The sequence below is a fragment of the Papio anubis genome, chromosome X (assembly GCF_008728515.1).
Source record: "Papio anubis isolate 15944 chromosome X, Panubis1.0, whole genome shotgun sequence".
Taxonomy (NCBI): domain Eukaryota; kingdom Metazoa; phylum Chordata; class Mammalia; order Primates; family Cercopithecidae; genus Papio; species Papio anubis.
This window is the reverse complement of record NC_044996.1, coordinates 20082217-20107244: the sequence shown is the minus strand read 5'-3', so window position 1 is coordinate 20107244 and position 25028 is coordinate 20082217. Positions and strand designations below refer to the sequence as shown.

Sequence of the window (25028 nt, the reverse complement as noted above, 5' to 3'; positions counted from 1 at the left end):
TTACAGAGAATAGCACTCCACTTTGTGTTCTCAAGTGGGCTGGATTTCAGATAAGGTCCCGTTATGAAATGAACCACGTTCCTGCAAATGTAGTTGAAGTCCTAACCTCCAGTACCTGTGAATTTGACCATATTTGTAAATAGGGTTTTTGCAGATGTAATCCAGTTAAGATCATAAGGGTCAGCCCTAGCCTGATATGACTTGTGTCCTTACAACAGGTAAATCTGGACACAGACACAGTGAAAGGAGACTGCCATGTGAAGACACACACAGACACACAGAGGAGGCGGCCATGTGAAGATGGAGTCAGAGAGTGGAGTTGTGCAGCCACAAGTCAAGGAATGCTTGGGGCTATCAGAAACTGGAAGAAGCAAGGAAGGATCCTCCTCTACAAGCTTCAGAGGGAGTACGGCCCTGCCAACACCTTGATTTCATACTCCTAGCTTCTGGACTTGTGAGAGAATAGATTTTCGTGTTGTAAGCCCCCCAGTTTGTGGCACTGTGTTACGGCAGCCCCAGGAAAACAGTATAGTTCCGAAACAGACACAGCCCTTCCCTCCGTTCTCCAGGTGGTCAGATGCCTCTTCCTTTTCTGTACTTGAATCCACATAATAAACAATGCCTTGATATAAGAGCCTCAAAATGTGGGTCTCCAGAATGGCAGAAGAGCTTGCATGGAATTCTGAATTTCATTGCACATTTTTCTTTTTTTTTTTGAAATGGAGTCTCACTCTGTTGCCCAGGCTGATCTCAGCTCAATGCAACCTCTGCCTCCCAGATTCAAGCATTTCTCCTGTCTCAGCCTCCCTAGTAGCTGGGACTACAGGCGACTGCCACCACACCCAGCTAATTTTGTATTTTTAGTAGAGACGAGGTTGCACCATATTGGTCAGGCTGATCTCAAACTCCTGACCTCAAGTGATCTACCCGCCTCAGCCTCCCAAAGTGCTGGGATTACAGGCGTGGGCCACCGTGCCCAGCCATTGCACATTTTTCAAATAAGTCAACGTAGAAGCCAAGGTTGCCCTCCTTTACCCTTTCTGTTCTCAAATTTGATGGAAAATAGCAAGAGCAGGCAGGCATGAGACCCACAGGCATGAGAACTACTGAGTAAACAGCTTCTGCTTCTAGCTCTCAGTATAGAGACTATCTTGGGAATTCAGAGGGCCCATTCTGGGCCCTGATAAAGCCCAGGGGCTTGCAGGAGAACCGGTCTCATTTAAGATTTCCAGGAACTATACTGCAAGCTTGTCCAACCTGTGGCCCGCAGGCCACATGTGGTCTAGGACAGCTTTGTGGCCCAACACAAATTAGCAACTTTCTTAAAACATTATGAGCTATCATTAGTGTTAGCGTATTATATGTGTGGCCCAAGACAGTTCTTCCAGTGCAGCCCAGGGAAGCCAAAAGATTGAATACCGCTGTGATACGGTTTCGCTGTGTCTCCCCAACAAATTTCATCTTGAATTGTAATTCCCACGTGTTGTGGGAGGGACCTGGTGGGAGGTAATTACCCCCACGCTGCTGTTTTCGTGATAGTGAGTGAGTTCTCATGAGAGCTGATGGTTTCATAAGGGGCTTTTCCCCCTTTTGCTCGTTCTTCTTCTTCCTGCAACCATGTGAAGAAGGGCATGTTTGCTTCCCCTTCTGCCATAATGGTAAGTTTCCTGACGCCTCCCCAGCCATGCTGAACTGTGAGTCAATTAAACCTCTTTCCTTTATAAATTGCCCAGTCTTGGGTATGTATGTCTTTATTAGCAGCTTAAGAATGGACTAATATACCCAGCTATACTGTATCATGTGCTTCAGAGCCAGGCTGACAGCTTGTCTTGCCTAGACTCCTCTACTCTTGCAACCAACCAGAGGCTGCCATCCTAGCAAAGGAGGTATCCCTTCTATAGGACAGACAGGTGATTCATTTAATCAGTGCATGTGTCTTATTTTGAAAAATTACTATTTGGCAACCACCAAAGCAATAGCTGATTCAGGCAAGAGTCATCAACAGATCCTTAAACTAGTGAGTGAAATTTTTATGAGAAACATGATATTTACATAGTCTCAAAGTATCTCCCCATATGTTAGTTATTAAGCATAAAAACAAAATAGTATCTTTACAGTGGAAAAATCTGGTGGACATCATCTTAACCAAGGAATCAAGGTTAACATCACCAACCATCGCATGCCTTTTTATGTTTCACCCCCACCAAAAATGTGTAACCTAGCTCTCATCATGAGGACACATCAGGCAAACCCAAGTTGAGGGACATTCTACAAAATAATTGGCCTGTACTCTTCCAAAGTGTTGATGTCACAATAGACAAAGAAAGGTTGAGGACTGTTCCAGATTTAAGAAGGCTTAAGAGATTAAGAGACATAAAAACTAAATACAATGTGTGATCCTAGACTGGATCATGGATGAAAAAAAAGCTATGCAGGACATTATTGAGACAATTAAAATTTGAATATGAATGGCAGATTATATATTAGCATACTGCAATAATGCTATATGTCCTGTATTTGATAACTCTACTGTGTTTATATAACAGATTGTCTTTGTTCTTAGGAAACACAATTTGAAGTATTAAGGAGAAGAGGAACATGACATCTACAATTTATTCTCAAGTGTTTTAGAAAAAATATGTGTGTCTATGTGTGTATGAGTAGAAAGAGAGAATGATAAAGAAGTTGTAACAAGATGCTTACAAGAGATGTATCTTGATAAAGGGTATGTGAAAGTTCTTTTTACTGTTTTTGCATACTATTTTCTGTAAGTTGAAAGTACTTCAAATTAAAAATTTAAAAATATATTATTTTGAGCATTTAACTATGTGCCTGATGCTGTGCTGGGTGTGAGGCATTCAAGGGAGAACAAGACATGATCTTTACCTTTAGCTCACAGTCTGAAGCAGGGAGACAAAGCGGCAAGCACAATTCTGTGTGATGAAGGATGCTGTGAGCACACAGAGGAGGTACGCTAAACCCAGACTTCTCAAGCAAGGGAGTCAGTGGGGCTCTCTACAGAGGAGGGAAAGAGGTAGAGTTGGGATAACTTATTCAGCTTGGGGTGCCAGTGATACATGCAAGAAGTTGGGGGGAAGAAGCCAAGCCTGGACCTCTAAGTAGCAAGAGGAAGTCACCTGCCTCCTAAGGACAGACAACAAGGCACAGATTAGCAGGTGTCAGAGGCCAGGCTGAGGTTGTTACAGCCTCTAACGTAACATAAGAAGCGCAGACATCAGCAAAACAGCTTGGGGCTGAAAGGTTGAACACAAGTGTGTTTACTGATGACCTTTGCGGTGATGTATAATGGATGCCCGAGAGGTATCAGCCCCAGATTGATAAATACAAGTAACCTGGATAAGGGCATGGCCTCCAATTAGCTTAAGTTGCTAATAATAAACGTCACGGCAGGAAGAGAATGTCAAGCGATCATAAGAAGTGATTTTTTGAGAACAGGATGAGCTTTACCAGCAATAAGGATAAGGTAGTAGCCAATTAACACAAAACAGGATGGGGAGAGATTGTTGTTAATAGAAAAAATCCTGAGGACAGTACCAGGTCCCGTAATAAAGGGAAATCAGGGAGGCAGTACTGCTGTTTCAGAAGTTGATGTGGGAATGGGAATTTCCATTCAATTATGAGATACAAGAGCCAGGATGAGAAAGTACACCGATGTTCTTAGCAAGGACCTAGTGGGAGTTTTATTTTCTTTTTAAACTTTTGTGCTATGAAAAATTTACAAAAATAATGACAACAGCATTAGTTTAAGCCACATGAAATTGCCAAAATTTGACGATTTTTGATCTACAAACATGGCAATTTTGTGTTTTAAATGAAAACAAACCCCCAATACCCACCACTCAGCTTCAGCAATTATTGACACATGGTCAATTTCATTTCCTCTAAATCTCCAACCATTATTCTGATAAACTGACTGATATAAAGGAAACCTCTGGTGGAAGTTTTTGTTGTGCTTTTGTTTTAATGATTTAATATCTATAAAAGAGACTCAAATTACATATGTACACATAATATTAAAATTAAGAGATTCCAATTATGTGTAGATATGTTTTTAGTTAATTATTTTTTTCAGTAATACATCCAGATGGTTCACAATTCAAAAGGTACAAAAAAACCAGGGTACGTGAAAATTCCCTTCCAACCCTTTCCCACTTGCCAACAGCTGTCTCTCCTCAAGGGCAAGGAATAGTAACAGTTTTATTATTTTGTTTAAAAACAAGGTCTTGCTCTGTTTCCCAGGCTGGAGTGCAGTGGTATGATCATAGTTCACTATATCCTTGAACTCCTGGGCTCAAGAGATCCTCCCGCCTCAGCCTCCCAAGTAGCTGGGATTACAGGCATCTACCTCTATGTCCAGCTATTTAAAAAATTTTCTTTTGGTAGAAATGAAGTCTTATTATGTTTCCCACGCTGGTCTTGAACTCCTGGTCTCAAGCAATCCTCCCACCTCAGCCTCCCACCTCCAGTGCCCTTGTATTACAGGCGTGAGCCACTGCACCCAGCAACAGTTTTTTATGGATCATTCCAGAGATGTTTTATGCATATGCTCGTAAAGAGATTGTAAACTACTCACAGTGTTCTGCACCTTGCTTCTTCCACTTAACAATATATTCTGGAGATTATTCCATATCAATACATAAAGATCTTTCTCCTTTTTAACAGCTACCTAGCATTCCATTTTATGAAGCATAATTTATTTAACTAATCAAATTACTACTGATGGACTTTTAGGCAGTTTCCGACCTGTTGCCATTACAGACAATACTGCAGTGATTTGCCTTACACATTCATCTTGCACAAAAGCAAGTAAGTATATCTGTAGGAAAAATTCTCCCGAATGGAATTGCTGGATAGAAGGGGATGTGCATTTGTAATTCTGATAGCAGTTGCCCAGTGGCCTCCAAAACGTAAGAGCTGTTTGAATGCTGTCTGCACCCTACCCTTTCATCATGCATAGTTTCCTTGTTGCTCCTTTCCTCTTACTCCCAGGGTCAAGGGACCACTTCCACATCTCAAACTTAGAAAAGTCCCTCCGACCTCAGCCTCCTATTGGTCTCCTTCAAGCACATTTTGGGCCCCACACCTACCAGCCTATCCTTCCTCCTCTCTTTTTTTCCAGAGGCCATCAGCATCCTCCTGGCTTCCTCTCCTCTTTCCAAGTCAGCCCTACCATTGGCCATTTTAGCTCTGCTAGAGTTGATCCCCCGGACTCACTCTCCCCGTGACCTTCGGCAGCACCTGCTCTGCCAATCCCTGGCCCTGTGAAAGCCCCACCATGCATTCTCTTCATTGCCTGCTCCCAGGCGGCTAGCTATTGCTGGAGAAGGTCATGAAGTTGGCTCCACTACAAAGCCAGGCCAGCCAGCCTCAGCTGGGCCCCAAGGGCTGCAAGGCAGTCCTTTTATATATCAAATTTCTCTCAGCAATTGTTCCAACTCCTCTCCCTCTCCTCATATCCCCTACTCCATCCTTGTGCCAGACCCCTTGGTACTGGGCCTGGCTTTGGATTTCAATGACAGGACATAGGTTATCAAGCAGGCACTCCCTCAATGTCCCCCTCTTCACCTCACCTTCCCCACTTCTCTGCACATTCACCCATGCCTGTTCATCCACCCACACCACCTTCACGGGAAGGAGGTGCTTCCTCCTCAAGGTTACCCCTTCCAGTTGTGTCCTTGGCACTAGATTCTCTTGCTTTCTCCTACGCTTGGCCCCAGAAGCCATCCTCTTTCCCTTTGGGCAAGCTCTTCCTCCTCATTAGTTTTTTCCTCTCAGCCTAAACACACTTCCCTCATATCTGTGTCATTGTTCCACATCACCACCAGACTTTTTTTTTCAGATGGAGTTTCGCTCTCGTTGCCCAGGCTGGAGTGCAATGGCGTGATCTCAGCTCACCACAACCTCCGCCTCCCGGGTTCAAGCAATTCTCCTTCCTCAGCCTCCTGAGTAGCTGGGATTACAGACATGTGCCACCACACCCGGCTAATTTTGTATTTTTAGTAGAGACGGGGTTTCTCCATGTTGGTCAGGCTGGTTTTGAACTCCCAACCTCAGGTGATCTGCCCACCTCAGCCTCCCAAAGTGCTGGGATTACAGGTGTGAGTCACCTCGCCCGGCCTGGACTTTTAAAATTCAGCAATTCATGTGCCTCCTGGCTTCACTTCCTCCTTCCATGTTGTAAATTTCCTCCCCAAATTTAATAGAAAAATCAGAAATATTGACAAGTGAAAAGGAGAAAATGAAAATTATCCACAATGCCATCATCCAACTATTGACATATTCATGTATTTCTTTTCAATCTTTTTATATGCATATATATATATACATTTACGTATTTTTTACAAAATTGGACCATAGTATAAATACTGATTAAGTAAATGCACTTCTTTGAGTGAGTCCATTTCCTCCTGTGTAAAGTGAGGACTATTATAGTAACTACCTCACAGGGTTGTTATGAGGATTACTCAAGATAAAAATATAGAAAAACACTTATCACAGTGACACATAGCAAGTTGAATTAATGTTAGCTATTACGATCTTCCCACGTCAACAAATATAGCTCTACATGAGAATGTAATGAGTTCTGTCACTGCAGTGTCTAATAGGAGTGACTAAAGCACTGCAGTGACTCACCAACACACATTCATTTGGCATAAGAGCAAGTATATCTGTGGGATAAACTCCTAAAAGCAGAATTTCTGGGTCAAAGGCTATGTGCATTTGTAATTTTGATAGATATGTTCAAATTGCCTCCATCAAGTGCTAGTTACCATGATTTCTTTAACTTATAAAGAAGTAATGAGGCTGTTTCACATTTTTAACTGATACAAACCCAGACCATGAAGAACATTCTTATAACTGGATCTTTGCATAGATCCACGATTATGTATCCAGGGAAGAGGAAAGAGTATGAATAAGGGCACAGAGGTGGAGGCTCAAATGATGTGCATGGGAAACTGCTAGTATTGATGACTAACAGCTGAGAATGGCAAGAGTTGAGGAAAACATAGTGGGACCAAATCATGAAGGACCGTGAATGTCACTGTCATTCATTCAGTCAGTCAGTCACCAAATATTTATTGACCACCTAATACAGACCAGGTACCATTTTAGATACCTTGTTCACTTACTGAACAAAAACAGAAGATTCCTACCCTGGGGGAACTTATGTTCTGGCAGAGAGTGGCAAACAATATATGGAATGTTAGAAGGTGATAAGTTCTATAGAGAAAAGGAAAAGCACAGCAGGCCAAAGGGGATCAGGAGTGCTGAGAGTTGTGATATGAAATACAGTGGCTACCCCATTGTGGACTTTGAACGTACTCTACAATGAAGAATTAGGCATCACTTACATTTATCACCAACCTGCCACATCCACATGCCTGATAACCTAACTATTCTCTTTAAATCAGCTTACCTCCCCTACTTCGATTTATTTCAAAGGAAACTTCACAACACTAGCATAAATGGAAACCCAGGATTGCTGTCATACAGGTCTAGAAAGGGAAGACCTTTCTAGAGGGGGCTGAGGCAAGAGGATCACTTGAGCCCAGAAATTCAAGACCAACCTGGGCAACATAGGGAGACCCCATCTCTATGCAAACACATTTTTTTTTTAATTAGCCAGGCATGGTGGCATGAGCCTGTGGTCCCAGCTACTTGGGAGGCTGAGGTGGGAGGGTCATTTGAGCCCCCGAAGTCAAGGCTGAAGTGAGCCGTGACTGTGCCACTTCACTCCAGCCTGGACGGCAGAGTGAGGCCGGGTGCGGTGGCTCACGCATGTAATCCCAGCACTTTGGGAGACTGAGGTGGGTGGATCACTTGAGGTCAGAACTTCAAGATTAGCCTGGCCAACATGGCGAAAAACCATCTCTACTTAAAAAAATACAAAAATTAGCTGGGTGTGGCGGCACACTCCTGTAATTCCAGCTACTTGCGAGGATGAGGCAGGAGAATTGCTTGAACCCAGGAGGCAGTGGTTGCAGTGAGCCGAGATCACACCACTGCACTCCAGCCTGGGCAACAGAGCAAGACTCCATCTCAAGAAATAATAAATAAATAAATAAATAAATAAATAAAATACATAGAAAGGGAAACTGGAGAGTACCTAGCGCTGGCTTCTTCCCTTCCTTTTGTAGGTCAGTTATTAAATAACAGCAACAACAAGCACTTACTACACTATGTACTTATTTTCCAGGTAGCTTAGGGTTTTATGTGCAGCAAATAATTTCATCTTCACGATGACCCTATGAGGTAGGTACCATTATTGTCTCCACTGGTTTAGGAAGAAACCTGGGTAAAGTGACTAACCTTCCCACATCTCAGTTTCCTCCTACATAAATGGGGACAATAATGGCAACACAGGAGAGAAGAGCCCATTGGCTTCTCCCCACTTCATGTCATGCTTAGGGGAGAGTTGGAGAGGGGACAGGAAGGGGACAGTGGCTCCCAGCTGCAGCATTCCCTGACTGCCTTCCCAATGCCAACAATTGAGATTAGAACTAAATTACTGCTTTAAAACACCTCTCCCCAGAGTTAAATTTATTAGTCACTTTAATTTTCCCATGAAGAACTTTAATCAGAATGTCCAAATTGATTTCAACCTTGCTAGGATGGGAGGTTTTGATTAGAAGAGGGGAAGATGATGTGCCTTGGGAGCATAGGCCCTTTTTTTGGAAGAGATCAGAGCAGGGTAGATACTGAGGGGTTGGGGGTGGGAGCTGGAGGGAAAGAAGCAGCAGAAAGCAAGGTGGAAAGAAACTAAAGACGAACTCTATCAGCTTCAGCTGTCTCTAATTCAAGTCCTTTTGGAGAGGAAGCAGAATCTAACTGACAATAAATAATACATCATTAGAGAGACAGCACCTTGGTCCTGTTAACCTGCTTAGTCTCTCAAAGTATACTACTGCTATTCGACTTCCTGAGAAGTCATCCTTGTATCTTTAAAAAAAAGTCATTTTCATTCATAGGAAATAATATTGGATTCTGAACTACTCAAAGACTTTGAGCCAGGCCAGGTGCAGTGGCTCACACTGGTAATCCTAGCACTTTGGGAGGCCGAGGGCTCGCTTGAGCTCAGGAGTTCAAGACCAGCCTGGGCAATATGGTGCAACCCCATCTCTACAAAAAATAACAATTTAGCCAGGAGTGGTGGCATGCACCTGTAGTCCCAGTTACTTTGGGGGCTGAGGTGGGAGGATCACTTGAACCTAGGAGGTCGAGGCAGCAGTGAGCCAAGATCACACCACTGTATTCCAGCCTGGGTGACAAAGTGAGATCCTGTCTCAAAAAAAAAAAAAAAAAAAAAAAAAAGAAGACTTTGAACCAGAGCTATGTCTTTCCCTGGTTTTAGTTTTCATTGAATAATGAGAATTCCATAAAGTCACACAGACGAACCCACATTCCCTGAAAGGCTTACTTACAATCAAGAAAAAGTCAATATAATGCAGTAACCCAGGAATGTGAGCATTGGAGTAGATGAACCCACGTGTAGAATAAATATTTTTAAGTTGCTTAGAAGAAATTGGAGAGGAAAGAAAAGCTTCTCATGGAAACTAAAAAGCTAAGAGCAGAAGGGGTTAGATCTATGGTGCAAGGCCGGCACTGCCTAATGACCCCTCATAGCCCACAGATGTGATGGGTTATGTAGGCCCTGTGCCACAAAGGAACACAATGTTGGATCTGTTCGGTCTGGACCATCTATGAGAGGATAGAAATCCCCAAAGGCAAGCACATTACCCCTGATTTCACAGTTCAGGAAAGGAAACATCAGATTTCTTTCGTTGACACCCTGTTGAATGGGGGAACTACATTATCTACTACACAAATGCCTTCCTTCTCCTGCCCACATTTGGGGAGCCGCAGACAAGATTCAGACAACCCTGGCCCTTATGCTGGAGTTTCAATTTGGTAAAGTGGGATTAGCAAAAAGCTTGTTGCTTGGTAACAATGTGCTCTTATAAACCCTTAGATCTTGGTATGATGAAATAGACCAAGTACATCTATTATTTTATTTTGCTTTGCTTTTTTATTCATTTCTTGTCACCAAGATCCAAAGGATGATACCATGCTTTGTGGCTTTTCAGATATCCACCACCCCTAACCAACAGGACACTGGCAAGTATCTATGAAATCAGATTCTCTTCCTGTCAGTAAGTGGGGGAGTTCAGGAGGCCACTTAGACATATAGTATGTCACTGATCACAGGAACTTTAGCAAGTCACAGCCTTTCTTTAATTGAACATGCTTTATCATGAGTTTCTAAGTTAAACAAAAGAAGTAGAAAGTCATATGAAGCTATTCCTAAGAATTTTAGGAGACTCTAGAGAAAGTCAGGTCAGTTTATTCTTTAAATCACATTAGATTTTCTTTTGAAGGAAGTATGCCATGTAGCTGATCATTTTAAACAGTAATGAATAATTGTGTCTGGTTAAATACGAAGGCCCAAGATCTATAAATTAAATTCTTTTTTTTTTTTTTTTTTTGAGACGGAGTCTTGCTCTGTCGCCCAGGCTGGAGTGCAGTGGCCGGATCTCAGCTCACTGCAAGCTCCGCCTCCCGGGTTCACGCCATTCTCCTGCCTCAGCCTCCCGAGTAGCTGGGACTACAGGCGCCCGCCACCTCGCCCGGCTAGTTTTTTGTATTTTTTAGTAGAGACAGGGTTTCACCGTGCTAGCCAGGATGGTCTCGATCTTCTGACCTCGTGATCCGCCCGTCTCGGCCTCCCAAAGTGCTGGGATTACAGGCTTGAGCCACCGCGCCCGGCCAAATTAAATTCTTTAAAAACAAAAATAATCTGGCCGGGTGTGGTGGCTCATGCCTGTAATCCTAGCACTTTGGGAGGTTGAGGCGGGTGTATCACCTGAGGTCAGGAGTTTGAGACCAGCCTGGCCAACACGGTGAAACCCCGTCTCTACTAAAAATACAAAAATCAGCCAGGTGTGGTGCCACGCACCCATATTCCCAGCTACTCGGGAGGCTGAGGCAGGAGAATCGCTCGAACCCAGGAAGCGGAGGTTGCAGTGAGCCAAGATTGTGCCACTACACTCCAGCCTGAGTGACAGAGCAAGACTCCATCTCAAAAAAAAAAAAAAATTAGATCAACATTTTAAATAAAATAGACATATTTAAACATATTCCCTCATGCTCATTGATGTCTTTCTTTTGTCAAGCAATGTTTAACACAGCAAATTATTTTGAAAACCAGGATCTCAAAATCAAAACATTGTTTAAAAGAGCTACATATATGAACTACATAAATGAACATGCACTGCCGGTGAAATATAAAATATTTTATATAAATAGTAATATCACTTGGGAAAACAGGCTGCTAATTTCTTACAAAGCTAAGCATGCATTCACTATATAATAAAGCAATTCTAGTAGGTATTTACTCAAGATAAATTAAAATATATGTTGACACAAAGGCTTAAACACAAATGTTGATAGCAGCTTTATTAGTAACAACTCTCAAATGGAAATAACCAAAATGTCCATCAACACATGAATGGATAAACAAATTGTACCATATATACAGTGAAATATGATTTGGCAATAAAAAGTAATGAACTACTGATAGAGGAAGCAACACAGATGGATCTCAAAGACATTATTCCAGGCAAAAATAACCAGACACAAAAGAGTACATATTGTGTGATTACATATATATGAAGTTCTATAAAAAGAAAATCTAATCTACAGTGATGAAAAGTAGATCAGTGTAGCCTGGAGCCAGTAGTGAGTGTGGAGGAAGATTAACTGCAAAGGGGCAGTGGACATTTTCTGTGGCAAAGGAAATGGTCTGTATCTTGACTGTAATCTTAAAGTGGGTGCAATTTGTAATACGTAAATTATATCTCAATAAAATTGATTTTAAAAGCTGCGTAAGGCCATGTACAATGGCTCACCCCTGTAATCCCAGAACTTTGGGAGGGTAAGGCGGGAGGATCACTTGAGCTCAGGAGTCCAAGACCAGCCTGGCCAACATGCGAAACCCTGTCTCTTCTAAAAAATACAAAAATTAATCCCAGCTACTTGGGAAGCTGAGGCAGGAGAATTGCTTGAACCCAGGAGGCAGAGGTTGCAGTGAGCTGAGATCATGCTAATGCACTCGAGCCTGGGCAACAGAGTGAGTGAGACTCTGTCTCAAAAATAAAAAATAAAAATAAAAATAAAATAAAAGCTGCATAAATACGAAACTTCAAAAGTTGAAGATTTAAAGTTATTTCTGCCTAGCAAGCATGAAATATAAAGCATCCTGTGTATGAAGATGCAGTACCTACAATTAAGCAAGTACTCTTTTGAAAAACTAAGCACACAGGCCCATATGCATGGTGGAAGTCATTGAGCTCAGTGTTATTTGGAGCTGGTGCATATATTTATCACGCTTTAGTAACAAGTGCCTACTATGTAGGAGGAATGGCAAAAAGAAGAAAAAGCAAAGGACTCATTAGGCTGGAAAGAAGACCAGGGTGTACACTGGATTTAGCAGGAGAGCTGAGAACATGCCAAGGACAGGAAATGATATTCTACACATCACCATGAATCCTGGTCTTTCACTATCATCTTGTGGAGTGACTCTCAGTTGAGAGGCCAATCAATCTACATACAGCTTGACCTTGTCTAACTCAGCTCTAATGTTGATCAAAAGCCAGAAAAACTGGTACCAATGACTGGGACAAAGAGTAGAAAATGGTATAGGACAAGAGATTCTTCAAATTCCTTGTCCAAGCTACAGAGAATCCTTTGCCTTCCCCATCGGTAGAGAAGCTCTCTCATTTTTTTTTTCAATGTTTGGTAAAAAGTTCTACTAGTGTTTTAATAATTGCAGGAGGCTGGATGAGAAATTGACCTGGAAGGCTTTATCCATCTATATAACCTTAGAAATTAAAAGATGGGGGGATAGATAATTGAGTGTCTCTCATATAATCTTAATTTTTTCATTATTATTTTTCTTTCTTTTTTATTATTTCAATCCTGCTCCTTCTGCATAATCTTAGGATAGGATTCAGAGTACAGTCACACTAAACTGGGAAGTATTCTGAAATTACTTTTTAAGTCAGAGAACCCTAATACCACAATTTATAGAAACTGAGAATGAAATGTAGAAAAAGTGTGTAGTGTTGTGGAAATTTCTGAGTGTCACACTTTAAACACTGATAAACTGGAAAATGTTCAGAAGCCAATGGTCAGGATAGTATCAAGGTCTGGAAACTATCTCAAAGAAAAAAACACTGGAATGGAAAATCTAGAGGAAAAAAGATTTGTAGAGACATGATAGCCATTGCCAAATATCTGAAAGTCCATCTATTGGAGAGGCGATGGGTTTTGCTTATTTTGTGGCATTCCCTAGGACAAATTGGGACCAAAAGATGGAAGGTAGATTTTGGTTCCATATCAGAAAGAATGTTTAAATGAGTAGAACTTTCCAACAGTTGAAAGACTCTTATACTCTACTTCAATAAAAGCTCAGATAGAGGCAGGATTCTGGATCCTCTCACCCCTTCTCTCACAAAATTAATAACTGCATATGAGTTTCTAAAATATATTTAACTTCTATTGTTTCTTGATTATACAAGTAATAGATAGTCCATGCGGAAAAATCTGAAAGTACAGACAAGGCAAAGAGAAAAGCAAATAAAAATAAAAACCATCAATCTTCCTACTTCCTAGAAACTTAGTTTTTGGCATATAAGCTTACAGATTTTTTTTTTCTGTTACATATCTATATAAAATATATAGATACATATACTTCTTAAAAAACAAAAATGAGGCAATGTGTGGTGGCTCAAGCCTGTAATCCCAGCATTTTGGGAGGCCGAGGTGGGTGGATCACCTGAAGTCAGGAGCTGGAGACCAGCGTGGCCAACATGGTGAAACCCTGTCTCTACTAAAAATATAAAAATTAGCCGAGTGTGGTGGGGGGCGCCTGTAGTCCTAGCTACTCAGGAGGCTGAGGTAGGAGAATTACTTGAACTCGAGAGGCAGAGGTTGCAGTGAGCTGAGATTGTGCCATTGTACTCCAGCCTGGGTGACAAGGGTGAAACTCCGTCTCAAAAAAACAAAAAACAAAAACCAAAAAAAACCAAAAATGAGATCCCATTAATCACACTGCTTTTTAACTTTACAATCTAGTACAAACATCTTTCCATGTCAAGTGATATATGACCATGCCATCATTCTTCACTGGTGCCAAGATTTCCATGGAATGAATGTACTGCAATCTATTTTAACCCAATGTTTCCCAAAGGGTATTCTATATAACATCAATCCCACAAGCTATCCCTTAACAAGATAATATGGGTTAAACAGTTTGAAAATGCTTCATACCACATCCTCTTTCTTGGGCTTTCAGAATGTTAAAGAAACAAGTCAACTGAATTTTCCAAACTTACTTAACCATGGACTCCCCCTGGACTTCCTCTTCAATTCTTCAGGACATTTACTTACTCACATTTTATCAGGTTGGTGCAAAAGTAATTGTGGTTTTTGCCATTTTTTAAAAAAAAGCCACAAAAACCGCAATTACTTTTGCACCAACCTAATATAAAGCACCCTGAGAAATGTGAATTTAACTGATCTTAGTGTGACTAAACATTAGTTGTTGGTTTTTTAACATAAAACTTACTATTTTAACCATTTTTAGGTATACAATTCAGTAGCCTTAATTACATTCACAATGTTGTGCAGCCATCACTACTATCTATTTCCAAACCTTTTTTTTTTTTTCTTTTTTGAGACAGGTTCTCACTCTGTTGCCCAGGCTGGAGTGCAGTGGTGCCATCTCGACTCACTGCAACCTCTGCCTAGATCGGGTTCAAGCGATTATCCTGCCTCAGCCTCCTGAGTAGCTGGCGGACTATAGGCACCCGCCACCACACCCGGCTAATTTTTTGTAGTTTTAGTAGAGACGGTTTTACCACGTTGGCCACACTGGTCTCCAACTCCTGACCTTGTGATCTGCCCGCCTCGTCCTCCCAAAGTGCTGGGATTACAGGCGTGAGCCACCGCACCCGGCCCAAACCTTTTTTTTAAAATCACCCCAAACAGAAACTCTGTACCTGTTAATAACTCCCCATTCCTCCCACCCTCTAGTCCCTAGTAACCCGTAATCTATTTTCTGTCCTTATGAATTTGTCTATTCTAAATATTTCATATAAGTGAAATAATATTTATCCTGTTTGTGTGTCAGACTTATTTTACTTAGGCTAATGTTTCGTGATTCATGCATGTTGCAGCATGTGTCAGGACTTCATTCCTTCTCATGGCCCAACTTCATTATTTGACACGTGGCTACTCAGTTGCCCCAGCACCACTTGTTGAAGACAGTAAGTTTTTTTCATAATTGATTTTTTCCCACTTACAAATAACATTACAATATCTTTTTCAACCTGTCCTGTATTTTTCTCTAAGAAAAATTCCTATAATTGCTATCCCCAAAGAGATGCACTTTTTGAAGGCTTTTGATACACACTACCACACTTCCTCATTAAAGGACAATAGGACTCCACCACAGTAAATTCAAACACCACTTTCCCCACTCTCAACAACCTTGTATATTATTTAAAATTTTAAAAATTTCTGCTAATCAGTGTGGCATGGGCGTATTCCAAATCAAGTTGAAGGGTCCAGGTGTGGTGGCTCCAGCCTGTAATTCCAGCACTTTGGGAGGCCAAGGCAGGCAGATCGCTTGAGGCCAGGAGTTTGAAACCAGCCTGGCTAACATGGAGAAACCCTGTCTCTACTAAAAATACAAAAGAATAAATGAGCTAGGCATGGTGGCATGCGTCTGTAGTCCCAGCTACTCAGAAGACTGAAGCACAAGAATCACTTGAACTGGGAGGTGGAGGGTGCAGTAAGCCAAAACAACACCACTGCACTCCAGCCTGGGTGACACAGCTAGACTCTGTCAAAAAAAAAAAAAAAAAAGTTGGAGTTTTAGCTGAACTTCCTTCTTCCTTCACAGCCCTGCCATGCTGGCCTCAGTACCATCCTTTCCAAAGACCCCACTCTTAGAGTTTAATATACGTCAAGTTAAGGAAGCAAACTTAAACCCTTCCTCTTAGAGGAGGGAGACTAGAAATGGAAAGTATAATTAGGTTCCTCTGCTGGATAATGTAATTTTAAAGTATTTCCTTTCTCAGAACAAAGTCACAAGCAAGCTACTTGCAACTTTCAAGTTTGTCCTTTTTTGTTGGTGTTCATTGCAGAGTTACCAAGCACAAGAGCCATGCCAAGAAATAAACCAACTTAACGTACCAACTTAACATCAGAAGGCTTTTCTTATTGCCATATAATAATTATCAAGGAAAAAGAAAAAGTTCTTTTACTGATAGTGTGCTTTGTAGTGTGAGTTGAGCACTTCTGAATTTGTATTGGGATGGTATTTTTATACTTGATGTAGCTTTTGGCCATGTCTCTCTTGCTTCTCTGAAACAAACATACCAAGTATATCTTTGTTTTGTCTCAAGTTGTTGTTACAGTACAATGAAAATTTTATGGTGAGTGCTGTGTCAGTAGGAACTTGTTATTAATATGGAAATCCTGAGAGGATCATTTATTCACACAAAACAAGAAACCAGGGGGAAATTAGCTTTCCACATTTCATCATAAATCATGCATAATTCAGAAAAGAGAGGAAACTATTGATGAAGCTGAGTAAAATGAGTTTCTTGTTGCCAGAAAGAATAAAAATATTAGGTATAAAGTTCTCTAATTTCTTAAATATTTTAAATGCCACCATGACTTTTACTGTCATACTAGCAAAGATGAAGGCACATGTTTTCACAGAATCCATAAAATTTTAAGAGGCAGAAGGGACCTTATAAATAACTAGTCTGATCTGTTTTACATATTGGATTCCTGAAGCCCAGAGTGGTGAAGTGACCTGCCCAAAGACCCACATAGCTAGTGGCAGAACTGGAGCTACAAGTCAGATCTCCTGACTCCTATACTTACTAAGAATGTACTTTGGTCACTCTCCCAAAAGGCTGACATGAGCATTTATGTTACTGATTTACTTTGCTGTCAGTAAAGCCACAGAAATCTCCAATTGCACATATGTAGCTGTTGGTCAACTTATAGGATTTAGTTAATGACTGCATTCATTTAATGCATTTCTTCTGAGAGACCATGGTCATCAGGTCTCCCTTTAGTAAGGGGGTTGAGCAAGTTTCCAAGATTCCTATATGACGTATGATTCTCTCCACCTATACGTTATAGATACTTGTGGAAATCAATCTTGTTTACCCTCGGGTTAAGAACTACATTGTAAGAAATCTGCGAGACATTATGGAATTTCAGAAAAACAAAGTTACGTATTTGCTGGGGTACTTATGGTTCCCTGACCTTTTCTAAATGCACAATTTTAACTATCTGACAGTGAAGTCTACCTATATGATAGATTTTTCAAGCTCAACTTTTAAGATCTAAAATATTTAAAAACACTTCAGGCAAATTGTAATTAGTTTTCCCCATAGATACCTAAAGTATCATACATGCATTTTCATCTTGGATATTTATATATCGTTGTTTCTAGGTGAATTTTAAAAATTCATTTAGGAGATGAGATTAAATATATCCTGTAGTGGGAGTACTAATAATTCAAGGAGCAGGGACAAAGATTAATGCAGAATTAGAACCTTAACTCATGTGCTTTTAATAGCTCATTTGATTTGTCTCAATTCTAAAGAGCCAATGAAACAGGCCACCCAAATACAAACTCTACACTCATCCCCCCTTTTAATGTAAGAGATTTCTAAATATGAGAGCTGTCCAACAATACAATGAACTGTCTTGTGACAGAGTCCATTCATTCCTACAAGATTTCAAACTAAGGCTAAAAAATAATCTGTCTGGAATTATTATTATTATTATTATTATTTTGAAATGGAGTCTCACTCTGTTGCCAGGCTGGAGTATACTGGCATGATCATGGCTCACCGCAACCCCTGACTCCCTGGTTCAAGCAATCCTCCTGCCTCAGCCTTCTGAGTAGCTGGGATTATAGGCATGTGCCACCACACCTAGCTAATTTTTGTATTTTTAGTAGAGACAGGGTTTCACCATGTTGGCCAGGATAGTCTCGATCTCCTGACCTTGTGATCCACCCGCCTCGGCCTCCCAAAGTGCTGGGATTACAGGCGTGAGCCACCGCGCCCGGCCATCTGTCTGGAATTCTTAAAAGGATTTCTGCATTGAGAGGTATGAATACTAAGATTACATTATCTCAGTATTAGCTTTATATCCTATTTTTACAGTAAAAGTGTCTTTTCTTATGTGTATCTATAGTCATGTTACCATAGAATGTCTTGTATCATTATTTTTGCATTTAGTTATCCTGCTTGAAGACAGATAAGGTATCTCACTCATCCTCATATATCATAAAAGTTTTAGTACAGTTTCCTGTACATAGAAAGTATTCACTAGATATTTATTGAATATACTTAAAATTATAAATGTTATTGGTTGATTTGGTAATTATAAATTTTACAAACCATATATATTTTTTCCCGATCTGAGAACCCAACTCATTACTACAGTGAGTTTTCATGTTGAATATCAGTGAATCATTAGGGTAAATTTGGAGCACTGCTCTTTTATAAGATTGTAAGTAAAATACAAATACTTTATTGAACACATATTTAAGGCTTAATAATGATGCTTTATAGTCACCTCTTGTTCTCACATTTTTAAGATGAGTTATAGGAGAGACAATTTTAAAAAACTAATTTAGGAAAGATGAAACAAGCAAAATCAAAATTCTAAAATTATACCATTGTGTGTTAAATTGTGTCCTCAAAAAAATATCTTGAAATTCTAATCCCCAGGACCTGTGAATTTGACCTTATCTGGAAACAGGGTCTTTGCAGATATAATGGAATTAAGATGAGGTCATATTGGATTAGGGTGGGCCTTAAATCCAACGACTGGTTGTCTTTATAAGAAGGCCATATGACGACACAGGACACAGAGAGAATCCTGTGATTCTCTCTGAGGCAGAGATTGGAGTGATGTATCTGTAAGCCAAGGATTGCCAGCAATCACCAAAAGCAAGGAGAGAGGCATGGAACAGATTCTCCCTCAGAGCTTCGAGAGGCAACCAACCCAGCTGACTCCTTGATCTTAGGTTGGTAGCCTCCAGAACTGTGAAACAATAAATCTCCATTGTTTAAGCCACTCAGTTTGTGATGTTTTGTTATGGCAGCGCTGGGAAACTAATATATGTCCTTCACTATAGAAAACTGATATGATAATTCTTTGGCATGTTTAGAAAGACAAAATATAGCCTTACCATAATTTTTTTTCTTTGAGCAGAGTCTCACTCTGTCGCCCAGGCTAGAGTGCAGTGGCGTGATCTCAGCTCACTGCAACCTCTGCCTCCCGGGTTCCAGCGATTCTCCTGCCTAAGCCTCCTGAGTAGCTGGGATTACAGGTGTCTGCCACCACGCTCAGCTAGTATCTTGTATTTTTAGTAGAGATGGGGTTTTGCCATGTTGGCCAGGCTGGTCTTGAACTCCTGAAATCAGGTGACCCACCCACTTCGGCCTCCCAAAGTGCTGGGATTACAGGCGTAAGCCACTGTGCCCGGCCGCCTCACCATAATTTTAAAAAATCAAACACAGAATAGCAAGTAAAAGTTACAATCATTTTGGTCTAAAAATCAACAATAAGTGGAAAATCGTTTTAGAAATGGATCCTCTCAATACACAAGCTCAAAAGCCAACAGAATGAAGAACCAACTATGGAATCCTTGAGTCTGAGCATATTATAGTGAGTTGTGGCATCCTAGTGTACAGCTAAATCAATACAAATTAACTGAATAGGGCTGAGTTGGGTGGCTCATGCCTGTAATCTCAGCACTTTGGGAGGCCAAGGTGGGTGCATCACCTGAGGCCGGGAGTTCAAGACCAGCCTGGGCAACATGGCGAAACCCCATCTCTACTACAAATACAAAAATTAGCTGGGCATGGTGGCATGTGCCTGTAATCCCAGCTACTCTGGAGGTTGAGGCAGGACAATTGCTTGAACCTGGCAGGCGGAGGTTGCAGTGAGCTGAGATCATGCCACTGCACTCCAGCCTGGGCAATAGAGCGAGACTCCGTCTCAAAAAAAGTAACTGAATAGAGGGAAAGGAATTGTCTGAGTTGAGAAAAGTATATTGAGATAGTCAAGATTACCAAGATTTGCTGATAAAAGTTCCTCATACAACTGAGTGGTAGTCTTATCCCCATTAGTTACTTTCTGCATCCTTAGTTCTTGTGCTTGAACATTCTGTGAAATTCTCTTTGGCTAAGGTGCCAATAGTACATGTGAACCTTCGTCTGTCAATGATCTACAGTTTCAGCAAGAAACATCACTGCAACCACACCACACCTCATTCCATGAGGGGCCCCTCTCATAACTGGTCCACTAAATAGCTGGCAAGTAAAGAAGCAAGTAACAAAGGCAATATTTATAGTTTTCTTGTTCTTAGCCAATTTATAGAATCCTGTCCCAGTTTCAAGAGACCATCATGATCCTAGTCATTTTATAAATAGTTGGTTTCATCTATTCATAATTGAATAGAATCTTCTCCCACTTATGTATCAATTCTGATTAGTTCCATCAGGGTCAGTGTCAAAAAATTGTTAGTGCCACAGTCTTTTTCCCATATGGCAGCATACCCACATCAGATTTCTATCATTCTGATTCCTTCTGACAAAAAGAAAAAAAAGTCTTTTATATGTATTTTAGATAATTGTTCCTGTCTTATTAGCTGAGGCAATTTAAACCATTCTCAGCTTCATTTCTCGAGAATATGTTTCTGTTTTTCAAAATGCTAATACTACCTCCAATTACTTACAGCACATTAATTTAAATTTTTTAACACACAATTTTTCCTATTTAAAAAAAGAAAAAACAACCCTTAAGACTTTCAAATGAAAATCAGGGTTTAAACAAACATTTACAGCCCTTAGGGGACAACTGGAAGCACGATTTTGGCAGAAAAGCCCTAACATATTAAGCTTGTGTTTAATCAAACCAGTAGTCATGATGATGAATAAAACGTAAATGATAAAAATGTAAAAGACTACAATTTGTCAACATTTTTCCACACTTAATTAGAATACGAAATTAGTCAGGGTTAATCGGGTTGAGTACAAATTGAGTGAAGCCTCAATTACATATTATTTTCTTTCTATTCAGTTAACTTTAATTCATCTTGCTCTTCTACCTACTGCTTCCCAAAAAATTGAATATCTAAGGATTCATGTGCAAAATAAGCAATCCTTGGATCAGTATGGTACAACTCAGTCATAAAAATTGCCTTTGATATGTGACTTTTCTTTACCAAGTGGAAGCTAGTAGTTACTGAAAATAGCATTAAAGACTAGCATGGACCATTAAGTACATAACTGTCAAACATCATTTTACTTTGTTAATTGAACAATTATATTTTATCAGAATTATGTTTCATAAGATTATTTTAAAAAGTCAAGGTACAGCATTTTCTAGACAATAGCAGCCTAACAATTTATGCTTGTATCTTCAATGTAGTTCTTATTTGGAAAACATCTTTGAAAATATTATTACATTGAATTTAAGGACATACACAAAAATTGTACACACAAGTTCTGTAGATAAATAGAATTTTAGGAAATTGAGGAAAAAAGATAAATAGGAGATAGTTTAAATTATAAAGTACAGGCCGGGCGCGGTGGCTCAAGTCTGTAATCCCAGCACTTTGGGAGGCCGAGACGGGCGGATCACAAGGTCAGGAGATCGAGACCATCCTGGCTAACACGGCGAAACCCCGTCTCTACTAAAAACACAAAAAATTAGCCGGGCGAGGTGGCGGCGCCTGTGGTCCCAGCTACTCGGGAGGCTGAGGCAGGAGAATGGCGGGAACCCGGGAGTCAGAGCTTGCAGTGAGCTGAGATCTGGCCACTGCACTCCAGCCTGGGTGACAGAGCGAGACTCCGTCTCAAAAAAAAAAAAAAAAAAAATTATAAAGTACAATTCTCATTGCTCTGACTTGGTTTGCTTGATGTGTGTGTTTCTCCATTGGTGAGAAAGTCTTGGGATGGGTGAACCATTTAGTTGAAAGTTCAACTACTAGAACAAATGAGAACCAGTATCAGAAGGTGACAAAGGAGAGTTTGTGACAGTGCCGATTTCAGTTGATGAATTACCAAAAGACCCAGCATTGCTGTTGTTTCCATCAAAAGTAGCTGGAAATAGACTAGAAGAAAATGCCACTCGTTGATAGCAGAACTCAAGAGATCTGTCTGCATACTCTGCTTTTTCTACACATGAGTGCAAAATACATGACTAACAACTGGCACTTGTCACAGGCAAAGTTCTGTAAGAGTCATACAATGAAACCACCAGTAACAATAAATGGAAATCCATGGCCAGGTGTGGTGGCTCATGCCTGTAATCCAAGCACTTTGGGAGGGCAAGGCAGGTGGATCACAAGATCAGGAGTTCAAGACTGTCCTGACCAATAGGGTGAAATCCGGTCTCTACTAAAAATACAAAAATTACCCAGGTGTGGTGGCACACACCTGTAGTCCCAGCTACTCAGGAGGCTAAGGCAGGAGAATCACTTGAACCCAGGAGGTGGAGGTTGCAGTAAACTGAGATGGCACCACTGCACTCCAGCCTGGGAGACAGAGCGAGACTCCGTCTAAAAAAAAAAAAAGGAAAGAAAAAGAAATCCATTCTGGTATTTCCTGTTTTTATCACTAAAACATGCTTTCTTAGGCATGCTTTTCAATAATACTCTCAACCCAACAAGGTAGACAAAAATCCAAGGAAGAAAAGACAGGCAGAAGATTACTTTTTCCAATGATGCATTTTTATGTATTTCTCTAGTATCTCTTCATCTAATGCCAAAATCTCACTTCTAAAAATGTATCCACCATATATTAGTATCACATACATCTCATAAGAAAAACACTCCGCCAGGTGACGTGACTCACACCTGTAATCCCAGCGCTTTAGGAGGTCAAGGCAGGTGGATTGCTTGAGTTCAGGAGCTTGAGACCAGCCTGGGCAACATGGAAAAACCCTATCTCTATAAAAAATACAAAAATTAGCTAGGCATGGTGGTGCACACCTGTGGTCCCAGCTATTCAGGAGGCTGAGGTGGGAGGACTGCTTGAGCCTGGGAGGGGGAGGTTGCAGTGAGCCAAGATTGTGCCACTGCACTCCCAGCTTGGGTGACAGAGTGAGACCCTGTCTCAGAAAAAGAAAAAAAGAAAATAAAATAACTCAAGTTTATAGCATCCATTTGGAATATTAGTTTTGTTTGTTTGTTTGTTTGTTTTTCGAGACAGAGTCTCACTTTGTCGCCAGGCTAGAGTGCAGTGGCGCAATCTCCGTTCACTGCAACCTCTGCCTCCCTGGTTCAAGCGATTCTCCTGCCTCAGCCTCCCGAGTAGCTGGGATTACAGGCACACACCACCACGCCCAGCTAATTTTTGTATTTTTAGTAGAGACGGGGTTTCACCATGTTGGCCAGGATAGTCTCGATCTCCTGACCTCATGATCCACCTGCCTTGGCCTCCCAAAGTGCTGGGATTACAGGCATGAGCCACGGCGCCTGGCCTGGAATATTAGTTTTAAAACTTCTAAGAATAGTTAATAATATACCATACTTCTGAATACATACAATAGCCAAAGTAGACTTAAAAAACAAGTAAAAATGGTCAATGAATGTTTAAAATCTCATGTTAGTACTCACCACCCATTATTTTCTGACAGTTGGGAAGTATCAGAAGAAAGTATGTTGGTTGTGCCTTGGAAAATCCTTTTTGGTTGATATTGAAATGCCATTTCACCTATGACAATATAGTAGATCAAGGTAGATTATGTTGTATTTAACATGTTTATTATTATTTTAATTGCAAAAGTAATAGTTATTCACTGCAATTAATTTATAAAATACAGAAAAGCACAAAGAAAACAATTTTAAGTAACCATTGTTCAGACATAACCATTCTTTAGTAATTTTTGAATATGTTGTATACACAATTGTTTTTTAAATAAAATTGGGTTTGTACTGTATATAATATTTTTAGATTTACTTTTTGTTTTCAGTGATTATAATTTTATTATATTATTAACTAAATTCTATAAGATGATATTATTAATTATTATTATTATTATTATTTTGAGAAGAAGTCGCTCTGTCACCCAGGCTGAAGTGCAGTGGCACGATCTGGGCTCACTTCAACCTCCGCCTCCCAGGTTCCAGCGATTCTTGTGCCTCCGCCTCCAGAACAGCTGGGATTACAGGCGCAAACCACCATGCCCAGCTAATTTTTTTATTTTTAGTAGATATGGGGTTTCCCCATGTTGGCAGGCTGGTCTCAAATTCCTGGCCTCAAGTGATCCACCCACCTCGGCCTCCCAAAATGCTGGGATTACAGGCGTGAGCCACTGTGCCCGGCCCTGCAAGATGATTTGATATAGCTATGTAGTAAGGCTGTTTAATGAGTTTAATGTCATTCCTTATTTTAAAACTTTAGATTGTTGCTATCTTTATTTTGCTAAATGTACACAATGAAGTAAATAGATAAGTTCTTTTATAGCACACAAGGAACAAAATAAGTGTATCTTTAGAGACTAAGGTAGAACATCTAATCGCAAAACAAAAGAAACAAAAAAAAAACAACAAAAAAAAACTGCATTTCTGTAATCTTTGCCTTGAAGTAAATGCTAAAATCTGCACAGTGTTTCACATTCATATGATAACCATTTCTGGACCTGAGCAAAACTGACATTTAAGCCCATAACTTCTATTGGAATGATAAAACACTAAGGTCACCATTAAGATATTGCATAGACCTTCCACAGAAGTGTAATTATGGCTCATAAAGTTTAAAAGAAGTCTGGTGTCCTGTGCCTTGCCAGATTACATTTATGTCACTATAGAAAAACTACTCAGCTCTCCTTTTTGGTTTAACATTGAAAACATGACAAATCAAAACAAATTCCCCGTAAAAGAAAATTAGGTCTTT

The 25028-nt window shown here is 40.4% G+C and overlaps 1 protein-coding gene across 14 annotated transcripts in view; it reads right to left on the bottom strand.

Annotated features, from left to right (window-relative positions):
- The window catches only part of FAM122C (family with sequence similarity 122C), a 121161-nt gene that overhangs the window by 43429 nt on the left and 52704 nt on the right, over positions 1-25028 (bottom strand). For 11 of the 14 annotated variants that reach the window (XM_009198295.4, XM_017954395.3, XM_009198294.4 and 8 more), the window contains one exon: positions 23750-23846. In XM_009198295.4, coding sequence (XP_009196559.1) covers positions 23750-23846 — 97 coding nt within the window. Of the gene's footprint in view, positions 1-1699; positions 3016-23748; positions 23847-25028 lie in introns of those variants that run through there. The other 3 variants (XM_009198304.4, XM_009198298.4, XM_009198305.3) reach the window with 3 other exon arrangements.